The 24,285-nt window shown below is 39.6% G+C and overlaps 1 protein-coding gene across 1 annotated transcript in view; it reads right to left on the reverse strand.

Moving 5' to 3' along the window:
- The window catches only part of CAP2 (cyclase associated actin cytoskeleton regulatory protein 2), a gene marked incomplete at both ends in the record, with an annotated part of 55,166 nt that overhangs the window by 7,062 nt on the left and 23,819 nt on the right, over positions 1-24,285 (reverse strand). The window contains 4 exons of the mRNA XM_080339358.1: positions 77-260; positions 13,343-13,448; positions 15,158-15,243; positions 15,475-15,618. Of these exons, the coding sequence (XP_080195484.1) occupies positions 77-260; positions 13,343-13,448; positions 15,158-15,243; positions 15,475-15,618 (520 nt within the window). The remainder of the gene's footprint in view (positions 1-76; positions 261-13,342; positions 13,449-15,157; positions 15,244-15,474; positions 15,619-24,285) is intronic.

A 24,285-nucleotide genomic window follows, 5' to 3' on the forward strand; every position in this document is an offset into this window, starting at 1 on the left:
CAGTGGAAGTTGGGTTAATACACATAGCACATGTAGTTTGACTCTTCGGCCAAAATTTGATATCTTTTCTCCTGACCTTTGGTAATTGCCTCTCCCTGGTTAAGCTGTGCAAACAGGGCTGAGCGAGCTGCAGTTCCTTCATCCTTTATGGGTTCTGTATCAAAGATGGGGGGAGGTCCAGGTGGTGGCGGCGGCGGCGGGGAGAGGCATGACCCGCTCGTTACAACAGATCGCATAGACATGGGTGATGCAACAGGACCCTGTTTGAGGTAGATGGAAATTATTTTACATACGGTATTTCAAGGAACATTGTATTATGATAACTGTTATTTATTATCATCCTTGAATGCTAGGACCTTGGGTAGCTCCGGGCAGCTGCAGCATCAGAAGAATTGCTGGCACCATAATCAAACGTAATACTATGAATCTTTCCCTGCATCAAAGCAGGCAAGGCTGGAAAGACTGGCAGTCCACAGCACAGCCTTACTGCAGAACTACTCCACTTTAAATAGTTCTCTTAAATGCATGTCAAGACTGATGTTAAAAATCTTTAATAGTAGTGATTCCATAATTTATTCCAGCATTTACTTAAATGAAATGGGAAATGTCCCTTTTTTTTCAGATACCAAATTCAGTTTGCCATAGGTCACTGTGCATTCAGAAACATATGGAAAATGTTTTGATTTAACATAAATAACTGGAAGAGTCACAAACTATCAGTTATGCAACATGCTAAATTGTATGCAAGATATAAAATGCTGTTCTTCACACTGTTCAAGTAATCTGCAAAGATTCAAATACAGCAGAATGTAAAACTATGGTGATTCAAGTTTGTTATTTATGAAATTCAGTATTTGATTTTTTTAGTTCAATTTCTTGAATTCTTTCCTTTTTTTTTTCAATTGCAGGAAATCCCACATGCAAGTTATGAGTGAGGTGGGCCTTGCTAAAGTAAGTAATCCAATCTTTCTTTCAGTTTGCATAAGCAAAAGTACATGTTTTGTTCTGAAATATAACATACATAGAATATTATTAAACAGGCAGAAAATACTACTAATGATCTAATTAAAATTTTATGCGTCCTAATAATAGATACTAGATAGAATCTGAGAACCTGAGAGTGACTTTTTCTGTCTTGCCACTGCGTGTCACTCTGATCCCACCTCTGTGCAGTAGAGCTGAGACTGTTGTGAAAAATTAGATAGGTTCTGATTACTTTAGCTAGCTATACAGACATTGTGCATTGCACTAGCATGTAGTTATTAGCTGAGCAGTTACAGTGGGAAAATGACAGGGACTTACAGAATCACAGCTCTTCTAATTGGCTCCCTTTGTTAAGAGATACAGGTTGTTAAAAGTGCATCCTTGGTAATCAATACTGGAAATAGATATGGCTTAGTTGGACTCAGAGGATATTTTAAGCCATTGATGATGCCACTCCTTTCTGCTGCTTTCCACTAAATTGAAACAGCAAAGTATCCATCTGGTTCATGTGTCTCACATGAGTGAACACTGTAGCTATTTTTTAAGAAATAAACTTGTTCTGGCCTGTAATCCCAAACTGATAATGGGAACAGGGCTTAGGTGCACATGCTCTTTTTTTTCACTCTTCAGACATGCTTTTTTAAAAAAAAAATAAAAAAAGAAAAAGCTGCCACATTTGAGTAAGCAACTGCATTCAAACCTCTCGGTGATGATGACCCTAATTAAGGTAGCAGGAAAAGGGAATAATATTAGTTAACCTCTTAATGTATGCCCTCCATTGGCACATGCGTCTTCAGCATCTAAGTACTGTTGTATTTGAAGGAGCTGTTAATGGAATACGTTTAGTGATCAGTACATAGCAGGATTCTTTGTTACTTTAGTGACATTAAAACTGCATTGCACAAAAATGACTGTTCAATCCTTGGTACTTGGGTGAGTAATGAAACTGATGTAGTGGTACAGTTTGACTGTTTCTGAAAAGATCCAAGGTCTCTTTAGGGAATGAGCTCTCTGCTATTAAATCTTTTTGATCAAATGTAAACAAATGAGAAGAATCCCTTTTTTCAATTGGTTCACATTTATTGTCAAGATACACCAGCACTGGTGTGGACTGCTTTTAGAGACATTTTGTTGTTGCATGGATTCATTTAACTCAGAGTGTTTCTGCTTACATACTTAGTAGTTATAGGTTATTGTTTGAGGCTGAGGACGACTTCTTCACTGTGCCCTCAATTTACACTGCCTGTCTTCCAGCCTCTGCTAATGCCAGTAATGTTACCTGCAGCAGAGTTAGCGCAATTGTGAATTAGTATAATTAAAAAAAAATGAATGTAAGTGGATTTAGTGGCACAATCAGTTGATGCTGCTTGAGGTGCAATAGACATCTTCCCTATCTGTTGCCTGCAACCATAGCAACTGAATCCACTATGTCCTGGTTATCCAGAATTATGAACTTTGCATTTTCATGGCTTTTCAAAATACTCAGACACCCAGAAATGGCGCTCACTGTTCACAGTCCAGTGTGGACATGCAGATATGAATTATGTAAGCTTTATGGAAAGAGATGAATAGTAGTAGTGGTAGTAGTTAATAACTTGTAGTCTGAGATAAAAATCTGATTTCCCAGATTCCAGATTGGCATCTGATTTCCCAAACATACCTTATTGCTTCCACCTGCATAAATAGAGTGCTGTGATTTTCCAGAAACTTGTGTGTGTAAGACTCACATGTTCATTTGGAATTGACACCAATTAAATTCTGCAAGGGCTGCAAAGATGCATTAGAGAAAAAAAGATGTAGAAGTTATCTGGGTGTTCTGCATACAACACAGAGTTGCGGTTCACTCTGCCAGTTTCTTTACTTAAAAGTGTCAAGCTGAAGGCCATCACAGATCATGCAGGTGACTCTAGGCTGAAATGATGCTGCCGAGTACTGCATCAGAGGCAGTTTCCAAAATAGCAACAGAAGTATGGGAATGTCTACGTAACAGAGGTGGAAGCAAAACTCTGAGGGATTTATCTGAGGAAGTGGATGATGTCTCTCCAAGAACTCTGAAAGAACTGTCTTGTGAAAGTACACACAAAAAAAGAAGGATTTTAAATACATCAATTGAGTTTGGATGTGGTTTTGTACGACTGGAGAATGTCTTATTTACTTTTCAAGAAAGAGCAGAGGTAGGAAAGAATCTGGGAAAACAGGAGCATCTTTCCCTTCTAGGGCAGTACTGATGAAAAGACAAGTCTAGTCAGAAATCCCAACCTGAGGAGTGAAGACATTCTAGTCCTTTGAGTGGGTTTCAAGAGTGGGGAAAAAAAATTTATCCTTTGCACTCATGTTGCCCACCTGCCTCCTCTTTTCTTTACAAGCCTGGTCCCTCCATCAAAGTCAGTTGCTATTTCCACTGAGCTCAAAGAGTCTGAGTTAGATCTAATTAAGAACACAGGAGCTGTCACAAAGTCTTGGAAGACAACTGGACTTTAGTCACCCTTCCCACTTTTCTTCTTAATTTTGTGCAGTCACAGAAATAGGAGACGGACTGAAACTTTCTTGTTAACTTTTCTCCTGCATGACAAATTCTTGTCTAGTTTATCAACTGAATTACAGCTACACAAGCTAACGTATATTGTAGAATGATATTTTCAATTATGTCTGGACATCTATGGCTATCCTGGAAACTGCAAACAATTTAAATCATAAATGAGGCCAGGCAAAATTGAAGGACAAATCAAAGGGGAAAAGGTCACTAAAGTACAGGGAGGGACTAACTGCTCCATTGTAGGTCTACCATCTTATGACATGGACACATCCAGTGGGACAATCCCCCACGGAAACAGACCAGCATGGAAAAGACAGACAAGTCTCACTGACAAGGAGGCGTGCAGAGACTTGCTGTAAAGAGGGGTTCAGTCTTACTCTCGTTTTTGTCTTCTTTGCCATTTTGATTTACCTCATAAATAAAACAAACATTCAAGTGCAGCGAAATTATTTGTGTGAAGAGTGGCTATGGGGACAGAAAGCACAAAAGCAAAGGGGAAACGGCAGAAAACACGCACTTCTTGCATGCCAGGAAGATGAGACCTGTGTTGCACTGAAACATCCAGACAGAAAGGGCAGTTTTAAAATCAGCCTAGTGAAGTGTTCCAGGAACTTTCTTTTTTGATTATTTTTGACCTTTATTAATACATTGACCTCCAAGTTCCCAACCTAAGTCACTAGCAATTGGTTTGCTTTCCTTAGTCCCTTCCAAGGCCACTTAAGCCCTCAGGCTCTAGAATATTTCTGAACCAGACTATTAAACTGTTCTGGTATCTGACAATGCTTGTGTATAGTCCTATCCAATTTCAACTAAAGTGCCCTTCACGAAGTCCCTTCATTTCTGTTCTGTATAGGGTGGTGTTTGTGAGAGCTGCTGGGAATAAAATAGCATGTTATATGCCCGCAAAAGTTCATCTATCCTAAAGCAGCAGGTGCTTACCAGCTTTGCTATTTGCAAACAACTCTTAAGATTAACTTCAAGCAGATGTTAACAACAGTGTATCTTTACACAAGGAGTATTAAGAGCCATTTGGACTAGCAAAGGCGGTTATTTGCAAGCCGCCTTTCTTCCTCTTTTATTTCAGCTGTTTGCCTTGGTAACAGCTGCTGTTCTGAGTACTGTGGTGTCTATAGACATCACGTCAAGTTACATTGAGAGCTGACTCCTCCTATTAACGTGTTGCTGTGGTCATTTTCTTATTGTTTGCAAATACACCTCTTGTAAGAATTATTATGGGAACAGATGATAGCTTCAACCTTACTTTGTGAAAATCTAACACAAAATGAAGCCATTAACTTTTAACCTGCTAGCTTTGTATCATAGTGAATTTGATGTACATTAAACCTTGTTTCTGGAGCCTTCTGAAATGAGGGAAAATGTAATTCTCTGAGTGACGTCCTATCAAGAACAGGAGATATGTGCACTGAGGCCATGTAGTTACAGCTCTGTAGGGGATGGAACATGCCAGAAATTTCCTCCCAGGGAAAAAAACTGTCTTCAACTTCCAACTAAACCATGCTCTGAATGGGGTGACAGGAATGGGTATGGGTTTGCTCCTTGCTGGAATAGCCCAGAGCCATCTGCAGAGCAGCCCAAGGGCCTCTCACTGACTGTGTCTCAGCAGCTTCCTTTAGTGACAGTATTTGAGGCTGGGTCTGATAAACGTGTATTATCACTGGGCAAGGGTTTGCAGGACTGCAATAGAGTCTGAAAGTATGTTGTATTTCTACTTTATCTTGTAGAACTGGCAGAAGGGTGAGGTACTTTTCTTTTTCTCTTTGTTGACTACCTAGCTGTCTCACTGGAAAAACGAAATGACTGCTTATGTTGAGGCAGCTGGCTGGTTAAAATTCATCTCTGTTGAATCTCATTTAATTCCCTTGAAATTAGAGTAGATACAAGTGAGGCACTTTGCTTCTGAGAAGCTGGGACTTGTTATAGCACTTTTCTCCTAAAGGCTTCCCCTGGATCACAGGGCAACAGCTAGTCTCGTTAGAGAAATAAAATGCTGTTCATGCATAACACAAGTGCTCTGGATGCCATACTGTCAGTACTTTTTGGTGCCCCTATGCAGCTTGACATGTCTTTAGGTTAAACCCAGCTACTGAGAGACAGTACGAATTTCTTTTTATGTCTCACCACAGATGTTACTATTTCCTGAGCCATTCTTGCTGAACAATTCCCTGGGTTAGCCTTCCATGTCATCGTTGCTCTATTTGTAGTATTGTAGCAGCAAGGAGCCCTCATCAGAGACTTGTAGCTTTGGGAATATGAGGGGATTATGTGGCAGGCCCTGTATGAACAGCCAGGGCGTTCCTCTGTGTTGATCCACCTTCAGGCCCACACAGCACAGCATGGAAACTGTGGGGAACAAAGTTCTTATGGTGGGAACCTGCCGTGGAGCATTTGAATGGACACAAATTTCTAGAAGCTGCAATGGTTGTTTTTACTCCAGAAAGACGTATTATAAACATCTGTAGAATGCGTATAAAAAATTATATATGCATCTGTATAATAGTACCTATTTTATTATTCATTCATATTAAGAGGTATCTATTTGCAGCTGAGACAACAGGTGGCTTAGGCAGAGGCATAAAATCCCTTCCTTAATTTACTGAAAAGCCTTCTTCTCATGGCAGCAGATAAAGAGGAAACCTAACAGGGACTATGTTCTTCTCAAAAAAAAGAGATATCTCTGTTTTCTCCCCCTCCCCCTTTATAGTAATCCTAGTTTCACATCTAAAATGATTTCAGCATTCTGTATTGTTCTTTCCATACATATGCACAGCCAAAGACAAGAATCACGAAGCTCAAAATATCATGTATCAGTCTCTGGGAACAGGTGGACTGTGACTCAGGGGCACAGAGCTCTTGTTTAGGTGTTTTTTTGTGTAGAAGTAGCTTAGCACAACAGTTCTATTACCTACTGTATTTAAGCCACCTGTCTGCAAGGGGTTCTGCTGCCCTGAGATCCACAATTTGCTAGATGGAACAGCTGACTGACAGGGCATGTAATCTTTGTGAGTGAAAACACAAAACAGCAAAAACCAGGCCAGCCTCTTTTCTTGCTACCAGGTCTCAGCAGAATTATTGTATCTGTTGAGTGTTCAAACTTTGAAGCCCCTTTTGATACACTCCTGCTGTTTATCACCTGTTCAGAATTTAAAATGGTGCTTACATCTTCACAGTTACCCAGCCAGAAATGTTTTACACAGCCAAGGTCTTCTAAATTATTTGAGAACTGTATGCTAACGTAATTATCAACAAGTAATATGCTCCCACAAGCACATGAAACTACCTTTTACTTATATAAACATTCAGCTAAAAAGAAGATCAATCCCTTTTACAGGGTAGTAAAGTTTTAGTAGATGTGCCTTTTTCTCTCTATTTTACATACTTTCAATTTTCCTTTCCCTTTTCCACTGGAACTAGGTTGCATTATGTTACAGGTCAGGTTGCGTTTGACAGCTGTTGTGAAACAAGCCTCTTCTGGGTTCTCCCTTAAACTGTCTGAATGGTGTTTGGTGACTGATGTTAAAAGGACAGCACTGATACTCAGTAAAGACAAATATTGTCAGCCTTTGTTGGAATAAGGGAGTAAAACTGCTTTCTTTCGAAGGGACGTGGATGTAATTGAGGCAGTCTCCACCAAAGAGGCAACTATTGTAGAGTTGCCAGGATGGCCAGTTTTTAAATCGACAGTGTACCACAAACTGAACATTGCCTGTTCTCTGAGGAAGAAACAGTTGAGATTAAAGGATGCCTTTAAAAAAAAAAAAAAAGTATAAGGAAATAGAGAAAGGGAAGGCAGGAGAAAGGAATAGAAGGAGACAGAAAAGGAGAGGAGAGGCTATGGCTGAGACAAATTCAGCACTCTGAAAATGTCTGTGTCTTATCTAAGCATTTAAATCAGTGTATCTATGCCGCCCTTCCTTCTACCTGAATGAGGCCTCTGGGATGGAAGTTGCAGCTGGAATTTGGCACTACAGTCTTGACCTTTAGCGTCAGTGAAGTGTCTCTGCCAATGGCTGCTTGATAAGTGGGTCAAACTAGACACAGCACAGAAGAGATACTGAAAGGATAAAAGGAAGCTTTTGCCTGCAGAAGCTGGTGTTTTGCAGCTTGTTCACCTCAATAGGTCAAGACTCAATATATTACAGGAAAATGTTTTGATAGTACGGGAGAGAAGCAGGGCCATTTAATAAGAAAATGTCTGGAGGTTATTATTTTAGACAAAAATGAAATCACACAGAATCACAGAATGTTAGGGATTGGAAGGGACCTCAAAAGATCATCTAGTCCAATCCCCCTGCTGGAGCAGGAACACCTGGATGAGGATACAAAGGAAGGCGTCCAGGCAGGTTTTCAATGTCTTCCAGAGAAGGAGACTCCACAACCTCCCTGGGCAGCCTGTTCCAGTGCTCTGTCACCCTCACTGAGAAGAAGTTTCTTCTCAAATTTAAGTGGAACCTCCTATGTTCCAGTTTGAACCTCTTGTCCTACCATTGGTTGTCACCGAGAAGAGCCTGGCTGCATCTTTGTGACACTCACTCTTTTCATATTTATAAACATTAATGAGAAATGAGGTCACCCCTCAGTCTCCTCCAAGCTAAAGAGACTCAGCTTGCTCAGCCAATGACCAATGTCTGTGCTGAGACTAGTATAACTGCACTCAATCAGCCTAATGTAGGAATTACAATGGTTCTTGGTGTGGAGCCTGTGGAGAATTCCAACTTTTAAAGTCTAATGAGTTGTAAGCATTTTTTAAGATGGTATTTCAGGAAAAAAAGACTTGAATATACTGTATTGGGTTCAATAGGAACAGGATATAAATAAATCTCAACTGCTTATAAAGATGCAGACTACCTTTTAAGAATTTGTTTTAATTTGTAAAGGGAGGAGGAACGTTCATCACTTGAATGAAATTCTGTATTAGAAGCTAAACAGTATAATGAAATTCACTGCTAGTTTGTAAATATTTCCTGTTTGTAAATAATCCTGCTGGCAAAATTTGTCCTAAATGACTATTGTATACAAAGAACAAAAACTTAGCTGCAGATTTACCTGCAACTGAGAGAAACACTCAAGACGATTATCCTTTAGTAAGATTTGTTTCTTAACACTTATTTGATATACAGGAAACTACAGAAGTTGCTCATTATTACTGGTTTTCTTGCTGCAAAGTTAACCTGTAGAAATAGGAGCACAAGTTTCACTTCCCTCAGCTTACTCATGAGGTCCTTGTAGCAAACAAACTTTTATTAGGCGTTCTTGTGAACTTACATTACAGCTGTTAATTTCTTTGCACCACCAAAAAAAAAAAAAGTTGAAAGGGAAGAAAGAGCTGTACTTCAATACTTGCTGCTTATCAGTAAGAACTGAAGAAAAGACATAGGTTACTGTTCCAGCTGTAGATTTCACCTTAAAGTCAGAAAGCATGCAAAAATAACAGTTGCTGCATGAGTAAAATGCCACACTGGGCATTTAAAACATTTTGTTATAATAATGGCTTTTGCATAAGACTCACTGATACCTGAGAATGTCATATCTGGTAGAGGATTAAAACTTGCAAATCTCCCTGAGGTTGGTAATTGCTGTTGTTCCTGTTGGCTAAATGGAGATGTAGTGAGTGTCACGAGGATGGAGCCAGGCTCTTCTCGCTGACAACCAATGGTAGGACAAGGGGCAATGGGTACAAACTGGAACATAAAAGGTTCCACTTAAATTTGAGAAGAAACTTCTCAGTGAGGGTGACAGAGCACTGGAACAGGCTGCCCAGGGGGGTTGTGGAGTCTCCTACTCTGGAGATATTCAAGACTCACCTGGATGCCTTCCTGTGTAACCTCATCTAGGTGTTCCTGCTCCAGCAGGGGGATTGGACTAGATGATCTTTTGAGGTCCCTTCCAATCCGTGACATTCTGTGATTCTGTGTGTGATTCTGTGAGTGTAAAGAACTGCTACTCACCACACAGTACATGTGTGGCAGAAGGTGGCTCACACTTCACATACAAAATAATGAACTACAGAATTACACTTTAACGGAAATACTGTAGCTCCATCTGACTTCCACTGACAAGCATATTTTCTCTGACATAGCCACAATAATTTAATGAAAATGAATACTTCCGTTCATGGTGGAAATACAGAGTGGAACATTTTACTCTCTGGGACAATACTGCTCACAAATGTATGTACTTTAAATAGGTAGTTTTCTTCTGTGAGCACAGTAGCAACAAATATGCTAAACTTGTCCACCATGTCTTGAAATGCCTGTGATTTACATAGGGTCCAGTTTGTACCACTGCTCCACATGGGCAGCAGAATAGGCTCAGCTATGTGAAGGTCTCAAAGTCCTTAACTCCACTGATTTCTTGGCTTTCTCCTCATACAGTCCCATGCATTTCAATAGGATACCCTCAAGGAGTGAAATATTGTCACACATCTTGGCAGAACCAGAGCCACAGTGAATAAAGAGAGAACTGTCTCAGGTCCAAAAGACTGTAAGCATCTGTTTTTATCACAAATTTATTGTAAAGCTGATAGAGGTAACTGTTATTGTCAGAGCCAACTGCTTAGCCATTATTTCAACCTTTTGCACCTGTTTCAGTGTCTGTCTTATAATTTATTAAGACATTTCTTTCTCTTTCCTGAAAAGTGCCTGCCTGTGTGCTCACTGCCAGAGCCAGGAAGACTTTATGCACCAGTGATCTGTTCCAAGGTTGGCTGCAGCTGCCCTGTGCAGCTTGATGGAAGGGTACAGGGGGGGCTGGAAATGGCACAACTTTGTGATACTGCCAGGGAGCAGAGCCAGAAATGTGCACACTGTGATATACAGAGCCTATAGGTAAAGGGGCCAACTGCCCACTAAAAAATCCTGTCCCTTCCTTTTGGGAAACACAAGCATAGTCTGATCTAAGCTGATGCTCTTGGGGTTTTATTGCAGCTCCAGCTATGAGAACACAGCTCTGAGAGGAGCAATAGTTAATGTTCTCCCTGACTCTTCGGTCTCTTCAGAAATATCCAAATAGGTTACTTAATAGCTTTTTATCTAAAGCTTCAAGCATTGCTTTGTTGACTTCTGCAGATATGAAGGGTAAATTATCAGTATAATCCACTTCTAAATCTGTATTTATACAGGCCAAAAACTTCCTTTCTTTCTCTCTCCCTCTATAATAAAATAGCAATTCTGCATCAACATCTCCCTTTCATAAACGTGCCACTTTCTTAATGTCTTCCCAAACTACTGCTTTTTCCTTTTTTCCTTTTATGCATGTAAGTAGAAGCTGCTGTATGCAATGATTAACGACTGTGTCTGGAATATATCTACAGCTTTTACATATATCATATGTCTGTCTAGGCCCTGATTCTGCAGACCTTTATGCTTAACTTCACACAGCATGAATTTGTGGTGTTCTCACTTTAAGATGTATAACAGAAATGAAATTATCGCTTGAGTAACTCATTGCTTTCTTGAATGTTTGTTACCAAGCTTCGTAGAAATATTTAAACAACATGTAAACAACAAGCTATTTAAACAACCTGCGAACTTACTGGATTCCAATTTCCTTACACTCACATGAAGTAAAACTTAAAAAAAATTATACATCCTTAAAAATGTGTTTGTAATTTATTTTTTCTGACATACATTACATGAACAATAATTTAAATAAGCCATACTTCCCAGACAACTTTCAGATCTGAGTGATATCCAAAGTGAGGGAAATCAATCCTTCAGGCGCAGTAATGGGCTCATCACTCATGACGGAATGAGCTCTGTTGGCTGGAAACTATACTTAATATGAATGAACAAGTCACACCTAGATTTGTATTGAGCAATTTCCTGCACAACTGAAGAGAGGGAAATAGGAAGATGTGATGGCTGAAATGTTAGTTTTAAGTGCAGTCAAATATAATCTGCAACAGCTACACTTCTGAATAAGATCACCAGTACTCAACAGCACTGACAGTTCCCCCTGTCTGATCAAATGGCTACAACAAATCTTTATCTTAGAACACTATTTCTGTACTTGTCAAGTTCCATTAAAGCTGAAGGTGCTTCCTTCTCTGTATTAACAAAACTAAATTTGTCCTAAATTCTCAGGCTAATTCTGCTTACAGGGTACTACAATTCCTTTTTCTTATATAATAATAATAATTTAAAAATCATTAGCTCTTCTCATATTTATTGATTAGAATAGAGTAGGATGTAGCAAGTGTGAAATTTTGTACTAAATTAAGAGGATCATGTTTAATATTTCAAGTTTTTACTACAAAACCTACAAAGCAGCAGATCATTCCAGTCTTCTAATTTATTATGTTTAAAAATTTTTGCATTGCTTCAAGCTAAGAAGTACATACAGATCATGGTCTCTCTTGTCTTTGAACTTGCACTTGAATACCTGAGTTCTGTAAGGCCTTGTACAATGTCTAATGAAGGGTGTGAAGAGAAAGTTGCATAGTCTGTTGCTGAGCACAAGTAGGATAAAATCTCTTACATGGTTATCACCTCCATACAGGAGGAGAGAAAGTAATTTTTCCTGGTACCACAGAATCACAGAATGGTTTTGGTTGGAAGCAAACTTTAAAGATCATCTAGTTCCACCCCCCTGCCATGGGCAGGGACACCTTCCACTAGACTAGGTTGCTCAAAGCCCTGTCCAACCTGGCCTTGAACACTTCCATGGATGGGGCATCCACAGCTCCTCTGGGCAACCTGTTCCTGTGTCTCACCACCCTAATCATAAACATTTCTTCCTTATATTCGCTACCGTCTTTCAGTTTGAAACTGTTACCCCTTCTCCTGTCAGTACAGGCCCTGTTAAAGACTGTCTTTGGTTTGGTTTGGTTTGGGAATTAAATTATCCAGTAGCCTACATCAGTCCTCTGAATAGTCATTCAGTTTTGAAAAAAATATTTGCCTATACAGAAGAAATTATGAACTTGGTGTGAAAAATTGCATGTGCAAGCATGTGAGTGTACTGTTAGGTTTAGGAGATGATAACAGCTCCCTGATTAAATTTTTAATATACTCCAGCGATTCTCCTGACCTGCTAATAAACATAAGCACATTATTAGAATAATAGAGAACATTGCATCAATGTAGACAGTGGACATAAACTCTTCTGTCCAACAGAAGATTAATACTTTGTGTTTATACCTTTCTTTAGAGGACCATATTCACAGCCATCATCTTTCTGTGCATCTCAGATGTAACACACAGATGTTTATGTAAATACATATAGAGAGAGCATACATAGTTAGGCATACAGTTATACTTACTTTCTCTCTATATATGTATTTCAGAAATTATTTCTCTATGTATAAAATAACAGTTTTATAAAGATAGGTATCTATGAAGTAATAAGCTGGTATGTATCCCTTGAGTTTGTTTTTCCTGTTATTAAATATCCTTCTTTGTTCAGATTCTTTCCACCACTCTTCTCCTTTCCCTGTCATGTTCCCCCTATTTTCCTTTTGTCTGACTTGTCCTTCAAATTTTGGGGGTTTGTTTTTGTTCCTACCTCCTACTGTAGCAGACCTGCAGAACTGTGTCTGTGTCCCCTCACCATCTGCAGCTGAGGCTTATGGCTATAACCATCCCATGTTATTCTTCCCTCTTCCTCCAAACTTTATCACAATGGCCTGACACATCTTTTCCACCTGTATTTCAAACTTTTGTTGGTGTGGCTGGGAAGTCCATGGACCTTGACTTCTGTTCCTGGTCTAGATACTTATTTCTACCTGAGCTAATGACCCACATTAAAAGACAAATTGGTTACTGGCATTTTACGGTTCTTCATGAAGAAGTAAAGAGTACTTACAGTTTTACTCCAGGTGAGACCTGTGGTGTGATGCTCTTTGATATAAGCTTGAAGCTCAGACCAGATGTTCAGATATGACTTCACCCAATCAACATGGCGTGTGTCACTGCAAAAACAGACACATTATTTATATGTGTTAATGTACTTAGAACCAGAAAGCATTGCTACTCTTGCTTAAAGCAGGTAAACCCCAATGTCTGCCTTAAAGCCACAGACAAATCAAGTTAGCAGGCAGCCAGCCAGCCCAGTGCCAAAAATCCTGAGATGTACTACACTAGAAAGCTTTTAGATCCTTCCAGAGGACAAACAAGGGCAGAGTGCTTCCTGCTGCAAGGGTCAGTCATCATCCTCTTCAGGCTCAAAGCCAAATGAAGAAGCACTGAAGGCCTATGGAGTTGTGCAGCCATTAACCAGGCTCAGTTTCAGGGTGCTGAATTTTAGGAAATTAAATATCTGTGGGTTCTGTAAGATGTTCTAGCTTCCAAGTTCATATGTAGCCAGGGTAATACTGGATCATGTTACAGTCATCAGACTAAAATATTTATACATCAAGAATTTTTAAAGCACAAGTCACAAGTTGACTCTGGAATCATTGTTTGGAAGACTTAGTCTTTCAATGGGACAGTAAGTGAAAACAAGAAATATGTAGAGAGAGAGAGAGAGAGCAACTGCTTGTCAGATGGAGTCCTTAATTATGAAGGATTATTACTGAACAGTGATGGCTATGGACTGGATGCTTACAAGGATTTGAGTGTCTACCTCCTGCTTTTTTCCTTTGGAGCCTGATGCTTTATACTGCTGAGGATCTGGATCAACAGGTTTAATCCACAGCCTACTGAAGTCAAGAGAGAGCCTTCCATTACTTTGGAAGACATGGTGATCTGATTCAGTGAAAAACAGGAAAAGAATTCCGTATCAGAGGAAGAATGAAATACCTAAACTGCCGTGTAAGAGATTTTCTTCTCCAGAATAATTAATAAAGCTATATTGTAAAAATCTTCAGTTACCCCAGTAGGTACTACCTTCAGTAAGTAAACTGAGGCTTCAGGAATAATATGTAATATATATAACATAAAATATTATAGATAGTATAAAATATATATTTATACATATGCAATAAATATAAATATATACAAATGGTTTATATATATAAAGTTTTCCTTACTAAAGAGGAAAAACTCAATAGCAAATACAGTTCTTTGCCAAAATCTGGCTTCCAAAAGTACCAGATCAACAGGATTTATATATGACTTTTAAAAGAGGGCATAGGAAGGACCTTATTTTTTTTTCTCTTTCTCTGTCAGCTCACAGATCTCATTAATGGACCTTTTTTTTGTTAATTCCTTGTGCTCTTTAAGAACAATCCAGTGGTACAGAAAAAAATCAAACTGGGAGCTACAGAATTATATGCTCAGTTATATACAGCTACCACCCAAATGCAAATTTCCAAGCAAAGAGCGAGAACAGCAACAGTATGAGTGCACAAGTGAGATGAGGACACGGAGCAGCTAGCTGGCCACATGCTGATACGTAAATATGCATTTGCATATAAGCTTATGATGCTGGAATGCCAAAAAATGAAATGTAATCCTAAAATTTGCAGAGAGTTAAAAACCAGCACCGCCAGAGCTGCTGCCACTCTCACTGCAACATGCTGCAGGTCAAAGATGAGGAGGGGAAAATATACTACTGCAAGCAGATTTTACCAAATGCTTTTTAGTTTACAAAATGCTTTCTGTGATGGCATTGTGAACCCTGTTGGTGTGGGTAATGTTCTGTTCTCTGGCTAGTAGATACTGGGGCTTGGCAACATACCTGTTCTTGTAGTCCTTTAATACCCTGTTAGTATAAAAGGTGGCAGCATCATTCATCTCCTTGACATAAGGGCCTGGTTTAGGAGACTAGGACCATCAACCCATGGTAGCAGGAAACAACAGAAGGAGAAAGGAAGTAAAACATTAGTCAGACACCCTCCCCGACTAATTAGGGATAATAAGAAACACCTTCTTTGGGTACAGTAGACTGAAGAACTAGGCAGATGAGACTGCAGAGTTATGCAAGATTTTGTACTATTCTGGGCCACGCCATCCAGAACGCATGTACAGCCCTCCCAGCCACCCTGTGTCACTCACCACTGCTATCCACCCAAGGGCAGGGATGCTCTCGCTGACAGCTGAGAGGTGGTTGAACATTTTACTTCCTCTGTTCCTCTCTCTGAAGTTCTGGATTTCCTGAATTTTCTCTGATATTGGCTTGAGAAGCATCGCCACCTCATTCTGAAAGGAAAAAAAAGAAAGAAAGAAGATGCTGCTGTTAGAATGGGTGATCCAAAAACTACCTGTTGGTTAACATTGCCCTTCCTGCCCATTGATGTAACAGTTGCAAAGAAAGGTCAGCATATTCTCTACATTAAAGTAACAATTTAATTACCCTCCTCTGGCTGCAGCAGCAAAATTCACAGACATTAACAATTAATGTTGCAGCAAAAATTGTTCTTAGCACTGGCAGCATTTTCACATGCTGCTCAGATTAAGACCCATAGCGACCCCATCGTTCAGAGTCTGCAGAGTGTATTTTTCATGTATTTTCATGTGTATTTTCATGTATTTTTCATCTGACATTCCTGGAAGGTTTTGAGAGTCTTTATAACAGCTTGAGTTTTTGAAGTTATTAACCAAGTTGTTCTTTCTATAAGAAACACAAACTGCTTGTTAGGTTAGTGGTCTCTTATCATCTGGCAACAAGACCGAGAAAGTAAGGCAATATCAATTTTAGCTTTCCCTATTGGTAAGTTTTAATGTTTTAATTTCCTTTGGCTGCAAGTAATGTGGGATGATTTCATGGGAAACATACTGCCTGCAAGCCGTGGTTTGGGGAAATTCTCTTGTGTTAATCAGAAATGAATGGTATCCAGGGGAGTGACTGTTGAGCGGAAGGAATAGTGTCTGAGTGAAAAGCAGAATGAATGTAGAAGCTACCCAAGCTCTTTCCTGTGCAAAGTGAATGCTGATCACACTGGCCCAGTGTCTCGGAAAAACGTATGTGGAGCACTAACTTACTGGGAAAGATTCTTCCACTCAGAAACAGCACACTGAGGGACAAGGTGTCAATAGTTAGAAGCAAAACAACTGCTGAGGACTAATGCTGTCATGACACACAGAAGATGATGTGTGCATATGTCCTGCTTGATCTCTGTCATCTGCAACATATTTCTGTTCACCCTTCCACAAGACCTCAGCTTTAGAGAATTTTATGTCACCTTAAAATAAGCATGTCTGCTATGGATGATCATAGGTCAGAGGACACTCCAAAAACATAACAAAGAAGTGGATCTGCATTTTTAAAAGAATTTTGATCCAACTGTGGAGCCTTAATATTTTAGTGGTAATGTAATTTTGAGAAAGCCCTATGCATTTGAAAGGCATGGGGATATTTGGTCTTTTTTTTCTTTGGGAGAAAACAAATATTTACAGTATTACTGGGAGATGAAAAGATTTTTTGTTGATGGTGTAATGACCAGCGTAAATCATTAAGTCTGAAAAAGCCCTGAAACCTCCATGATTTGTAGTTCTTAGAAACTGATTTTGTTGCCATAACATGATAAAGTCTGCAGGAATTCTTCTTTTTAATTTTCGCTTGTTTACAACATGCTGCAGCTGGTAGGTCCTTTCTTATTTTGCAGGGAAATCTTTCAAGTATGACAGTAGTTAGCAAAACTGAAATTTAAGAAAGTGCTTGTTCTTCTTTGATATTATGCCAGTTTTCCTCTCATAAAGTCTAAGGGATATTTACAGTCCTTAGCTTACTGCGAATCTTCATGGCCCAGTTCCAGCCAAAGAGAATATCAGGGCTAAAAATACAGCTCTGCAGATGCCTGGTATATCTAGACAGCACTGGGAGGCAGCACATTTCTGTGGACGGGGCACAGAAGTGGGAGTCCATAAATGGGGTTTCTCTTTGCAGCTCTCCCACCAAATTACCATCAGGTTTCAGGAAAGCTCCATTACCTTCTGTGCTTCAACTTCCTAGATGTGAAATTATGCTATATAGCTGGTTTGTTTTGTAGAACACCTTGATATTTACATGTAAGAAGTCAAAATGAGGGCCAAACATTCTCCTGAATGGTACCATAAGACCCACACTTCCTCCTACTCCTGCCAGAAAAACTCCAACCACTTTTGTGAGGGTTTTCTGTCAGTGATACAGACAGAATTTCTGCCCCTCAGAACACAGGACTTAAACTGTCCGGTTCATAAAAACATAGTGGATTTATGTAATTTCACATTAAAAAAGTGCCTTGTGGGAATTGTAAAGGTGAAATATATATTGCTAAGGAAAGCAGCTCAAAGTAATCTGGCACTGGAGGGATGCCCGAAGGAGCCACAAAGGGCTTGAGGTTTTGCCCAGCCCTGTCACTTGTGAGATGTACAGGGGAGCAGACCAGGCTGCCTTCCCTTCGCTGGGACCCCGTCCTACCCTGCCAGGGCTGCTGGCTCTGTGTGTGTGCAGGCGCCTTGTGAGCCAAGTTTCTGTGCAAGGGCTGGACACAAAGGAACACCGGCCTGCAAGGAATCACTTAATTGAATCTTGTCTCCACGCAGTCAGTTCTAAATTTTTATTTAGTGATTAAACTGCAGATGAATTATAGTGTATGGCATACGGGTATAGAAAGGGTCGTTAATCCTGTCAGTAATCAGTCTTGTTTGGCTCCACAATGCAGAATCAGTTGTGCTGAGTGTTCTAGAAGAATGATCTCTTTATTGCAATGAATATTAAAACAGCTGGTTGTTAATAAAATTATTGTCTATACTGTATCTCTAAGAAAAAATGAATTCAAGGAGATGAATCAGAGCCGTTGGAAAAATCTTCAGCATGCCTTTGGCATGTGCTAGATAAAATTTCTTGTCATTTAAGACACAGAACAGTTGTTTAACAGAAAGTTAAGAGTCTTTGTATAAACACCATTCCTATTATAATATCAGTTTTGCTGAAATGTTTAAAAATGCAACAGTGGCACAACTTAGAAATATCAAAACTAATTCCCAGTATGTCTTTGTCCTTTTTAAATAATTATTAAAACCAGATGGTCTTTTAAAATATTAATACCTAAACAGCCAGCCAGCTTCCGTCCATGTCTTATAATTCATATGAGAAAATCAAGGGCAGTAAGACTACTGCAGTGATTAGCTAAACCACTCCGAAACAGTTACAGCGTGCAACAAGAACTGCCTTAGGCTTTGGCTTCAGAGACTTCACAGTCTCAACCCAGTCTCAGAAAATGGCCTGGCACACCAGTGTTCCAACAGACCTCACCAAACAGGCTTTCTTCTCCTTCACATTATTGTAATACTCTCACAAGAAGTTCCCCAGATGACACGTTTAACAGGACTGGGGCACACGGGTTTAATTCAGAAGAATGGCCAAGCTTTTGTGTTTTGTGGGTTTTGCTATTTGCCTGTGAAATCACACTAAACTGAGGGGCTTGCTTACGCTTTGGCTGCTTGAGCCAGTGATTACTTGAAAATCTCAGCTTTAATTTGAGAATATTTGGATATTTTGGATATTTTCTCAGGACCGTTGTTGTCCAGAAACCTGCCAGCATGAATCACAAAGACACAAAACCCAGCAGGTAAATAAAAATACAGTTTTGAAAGATCTTATGTATTTCTAAGCTAATTGTACGTGGTTTTGAGGGGTGAGACTGTTTACTGAAGAATTTTTATGTTAATGGAAGGCAACAAAATTCAGACCTCACTATTATAGTGTTTACATCAACCTGACCTATTATGAAAAAACATGGCAAGGGAACAAATACCCTTTTAAGTTTGGCTAACTGAGGGGGTGGCAACCTTTGGCATAGGAGCAGCAGGAGAAAGCTGAGAGCATTTGGGATCAGCAGCCCCTTCATTTTACTCAGCTGCAACCAGAAGAGCATGACTGCAACCTTTCTTCCATGGTGTACAGTTCTTTTATTTTCATCTGTCAGTTCAAAATCTCCACCATACTTACACTGTATTTTTCACAGGCAGGTTTGAAACACAGAGGTGATTTGAATCAGCTGTCTTTGTGTATGTTGGCAAGTAGTGCAGCCTAATAGGAATGGTTCTGTAGTGCTTAACAGTTGGTGCTGACACCCTGACATTCACATTATATGTGGTTGGGGGGGATTATGTTGGACTAGCTGTAAATCGTGGTTTAGGTGCTGTCTGGAAGTGTATCTTTCATTTAACTTCATCACAAAGATACCATTTTTGTACACCCTAAGACTGCTTCGCAACGTGAATCACAGCCTAGTAAATGGGACTGATTTGAAGAAAAAATATAGTCCTACTGTGAACTAAAACATTAATGTATACACAGCCATTATCTCTGCAAACAGCCTAGTACAGTCCCATCCCACATTTCATCCTTTCAAGAGATGAAAGACGTCATGGATAGCATCCACCACCCTCAGTTCTAGCAATTCAAAAGGTGAGCATCTGCTCTCAGCTGAGACTCGATTCCCTCTATTGTGAATGAAGAACAGGGTGTCCCTGGGAAATTATTTCCACCTATTAATAGATGTTAGAAGACTATATATTAGAAGACATTAATAGATGTGAAGACTGCATTCTAGAGGTACTGGCATTTACTGTAAAGAGAGCCTAGAAGGACACCTTACACAACATGACTACCCTGATGAGCAGAATCTCATCTCGTATCAATAGGAATAAGATACTGGGAGCCTCAGTTTTCACCAGTGAGATGCATTTCTGCTATAAGTGTCTATGATTCTAGAACTTAAAGTTTTAGATTAACAGTAATTTCCCATATTTTGTATTTTGTAAAAGGCAATCTGTAAAGAAGATGTTAAAATTTAAGTTAGGGCTTGGGGTTTTTTTATATATATATGTGGTTTAAGAAAGGCCTGTCTTTTCTGTTGTAGCTGTGTATCAACAGTCTGAATGGAATCAGTGTTCAGATTAGGCTGAGGAGTAACCTCTTTCTTCAAGTATATAGTGCTTTTTATTTTTCCAGAGGTGAATCTAAGCTGGTTGCTAACTTTGAGCATCCCAATGCTGCATCCAGATTCCTCAAATGCTTACTTTTTTTTTTTTTTTTTTACTTTTCATTATTGCTTCCATAGCAAAATGTTACTAGCTTTTCTTGGCAGCTGTCAAACTGTTCTTCTAGCACTGCCTATCTCCATTTCTCCTTGCAGAAAGTGTTCCGCATTTGCTACCACAGTTTTGCTTTTAAAACTGCAGTATAACTCACTACACCTTAAGCCAATGCTTTCTTTGCAGGCATTTTCTGATTGGAAGTAAAGACCATCTGAGATCTTTCTCTATGATCATTACATTCATGTCCCTCTAGTATTCTGGTATTTTCAGGGTTCAAAAGTCTCCTCCTAACTAATTACAGAGAGACATTCATTTATCCTGGTCTTGTTTTCTTTGATTGTAAATCTTCAACATAGCAGCCTAAGAAGCATTTGATTTGTTTGTCAACAGTGCAGTTTTTGCCACTTTAACTCACTGCTGTGCAACAGCAGGACTATGACACAGAGAGACAAATCTGCAGAAATGTCTGGTCAGCTTCATCAGCACAGATGCTTAGACACATTTGTGTGCTTCCAAAGTTACTTAATTGGTATTTGGCTTTTATTCCTCTTAGATAACACATAAATTCTCAATCTAACAGCCAATATTAGCTGTACCAATTTTGCGCTTTGGGGCGGGGGAAAGGGAAGACCAAACCATAACCCCACATGACAAATTACTAGTTTGGTCATTTGTGGGTTTGTTTTGAAACATAGACTCTGAGGGAGGGCAAATGAAGAGGAATGTGAAAGACAAACAGCGTAAGTTTCAGAATTCAAAAATCATTGGTTGTGGTCTGATTTAGACCAAAGTAAAATTAGAAAAAAATTAAATAACCCATGAACCAAAAAGCCCTGCTTTTCAGTCAGCTGTATCTCCAGTGCTTTCCCTTTTAGAAGATCATGCATAGTCCAGAAATCCAGGGAAACAATTGGGTAGCACAGAAAAAAGAGCATACTGGTTTGGATTTGGGTTTAGCACAGATTGAATATGCTACATTGCTACAGGGATTGAAAAGTAGCCTGGTGATTTTAGGACAGTATTTTAGGACACAACAGAATTCCAATGAGAGTCTGTAGGATCCCCAGAATTGCTTAGCAAGTACGTCAGATGAGGAGCTAGACAAGATAGAGAGTATCATCTTCTGCAATGTCTTCCTTACAGGATGATGCTGTTCTTAGCCCAAGTACAGACATACTGGAGTAAACAAGTGCAAGGATCCTTTGCTTACTGGAGTCTGGTTCTCACACAGAACGTGAACTGCTGGAGAGTTCGTGGCATTGATGTGAGCCAGTCCAGAGCTGTGCAATAACATGCATCTCTGCCTCTGTTTCTCTTTGTAACAGGCTGGGAGATGTTGCGCTGATTGTGGCCCTTCTGTACTCCTTGGATCCTCAGGTGTCTCTTGGCCGCCTTCTGGCTGAGTGCTCTGCCCCTGGGGCAGGGCTGAATCTCAAATGCATCCATCTTTTCATGGCAGGGGCTATCGACCTTGTAGTTTTGGCAAACACACATGAGGAAAGAGAAATGGTACAAGGATACCTGCAGAAGTTAACTACAAGAAAGATGCTGAGGTGCTGGAGTGTGTCCAAAGAAGAGCCATGAAGCTGGTGAGGGGTCTGGAGCCCAAGTCTGATAAGGAGCAGCTGAGGGAACTGGGGCTGTTCAGCCTGGAGAAAAGGAGGCTGAGGGGAGACCTGATCACTGTCTGCAACTACCTGAAAGGAGGTTGTAGCATGGAGGGTGTTGGTCTCTTCTCCCAAGTAGCAAGTGATAGAACAAGAGGAAATGTCCTCAGGTTGTGCCAGGGGAGGTTCAGATTGGATATTAGGAAACATTTCTTCACATGAAGGGCTGTCAGGCATTGGAACAGGCTGCCCAGGGAAGTGGTTGAGTCACCATCCCTGGAGGTGTTTAAAAGATGTGTAGATGTGGCACATAGGGACATGGTTTAGAGGTGGACTTGGCAGCATTACAGTTAGACTCAATTATCTTAAAATTCTTTTCCAATGTAAATGATTCTATGATCAGAAAATAAAATGAGCTTGGGGCTGGTTAAATGCAGTTGAGCGCATTTGAGACAAAATTATGAGATAACAGGTGTCAAGGGGGCTATCTGGACCTGAAACTGAGTAAGAGTTTGCAACAATATCCAAAAATGAGCCTGTGAATGCTGTAAGGCAGCAGGCTGGCGACTGAAACCTGCCAGTTGGTCCCTCACTGCGGCTGTGACGACATGTCGCATGCATTTGTAGGCTTGCTGATAGCAGAAATATGTCAACAGCTTGGCAAGATTTCAGAGCACAGGAGGGGGAAGGGGTTCCCTTTAGAGCTCAGGACTCTCAGGCTCTGTCCATGTCACTCTTGGCACCTGCTCTAAGTTTGGGACCTCAGGACCTTAAAAGGACTGAACTAAATTCTTCCTCGAGCTATTTCTAGATACAGAGGTGCAGGTTTGCAGCAGTCAACTGAGTAGAATGGCAGCAAAACTTGTCTGCAACTCTTTTGCATGAGTAAATAATAAACTAATGAGATGAGGGGTATCTCACTCTTCATATTTTTGGAAAACAGTAAGGCTGATCTCAGTAAGTATGAGGAAAAGTAGTGGGAAATTGAATGACATCAGAAAATCAAGGTAATTAGAAAACAAATCCTGCTAGGATGCAGGATAAGAAGTCCTAGGAGTCCTGTTACTGAAGTACTTCAACATAGAAGAGAGAAAAAAATGAGCAGTCCTACACTGTCAGAGAGTAGGGAACTGTAAATCTTCATATTTGATTTCTATATAAAAATTCTAAGAATGAGTTCTTTATTCAAAGAAATTGCCACAACTATTCTACTCCTACAATAGATTTTTTGCTTGACTATAAAAATTAAAAACCGCACAACTTGTTCTCATGGCTCTAAGTCTCACTTCAAATACAGTTTCTTGGGTTTCAGGTTTTTTCCCCCCACTTTTCTAGTTAGAAAAGGGAAAGTTCTCCTTCATCTCTCACTTCCTTCCACCCCTCTCCTCCCACCTGTGTGCAGAATCTGGATATTTAAGCTAGGTATTTAATTGGAATGCTTGTCTGCACAATGTTAGTAATTAAATCCACAAGCTCTGGCAGTCATATGAACTCAGCATTTTTTTAAATGAGAAATTATGCAATCAGTTATAGCCTGAACTTCATCTGTCATTTAAATCTGTTTGTAGTACTTCTTACCATGAGTATGCTTGTCCTGGATATGTTTATATAGATTCACAGAAAAACTTACCTCGTTACCTAGTTTCCATTATGGGAACAACGGATCATTCATGCCCTCAGAGCAACTCTTAAAATTGTTTGAACTTTTAAAGCGAAATGAAACCACTCATAAAAAGAAGGCAGCATACAAGTCCCCATTCACAGTGAATTCAGTGCAGTGCCTTTGCGTAGTGATCTTGTACATCAGTATTCATGACCATAAAGTTAAAAAAAAAGTTACAAATATAAACTTGCTCAGGAACACTGATAACTTTTAAAATTACTATACAATAAAATAATAACGTTTCAATCAGAATTGTATTTGAATTAGATTATGGGGAATAGAAAATTCAGATCCAAACTGTTTCGGAGTATTTTGTGAAGGTTTATGTTAAAATCTATCTTCTGGATTGCCCAAGCAACATGTAAATGTATGGTCTCAAAACACCTTTTTAAACAGAATATAGCAATATTCTAATTTAATTTCCCTTCTCCATCTTCTCTGTACTATTTAATATATAGTCAACAATTTATAATAGAATCTTTTTTCTTTACTATTTGAAGTTTGGCGTCAGAAAATAGTTTCTAATAAGTGGATGAACTGCAGAATCCCATCTTCCTGAATGAGCCTGTA

The sequence above is a fragment of the Nesoenas mayeri genome (assembly GCF_963082525.1).
Source record: "Nesoenas mayeri genome assembly, chromosome: 2".
NCBI lineage: Eukaryota > Metazoa > Chordata > Aves > Columbiformes > Columbidae > Nesoenas > Nesoenas mayeri.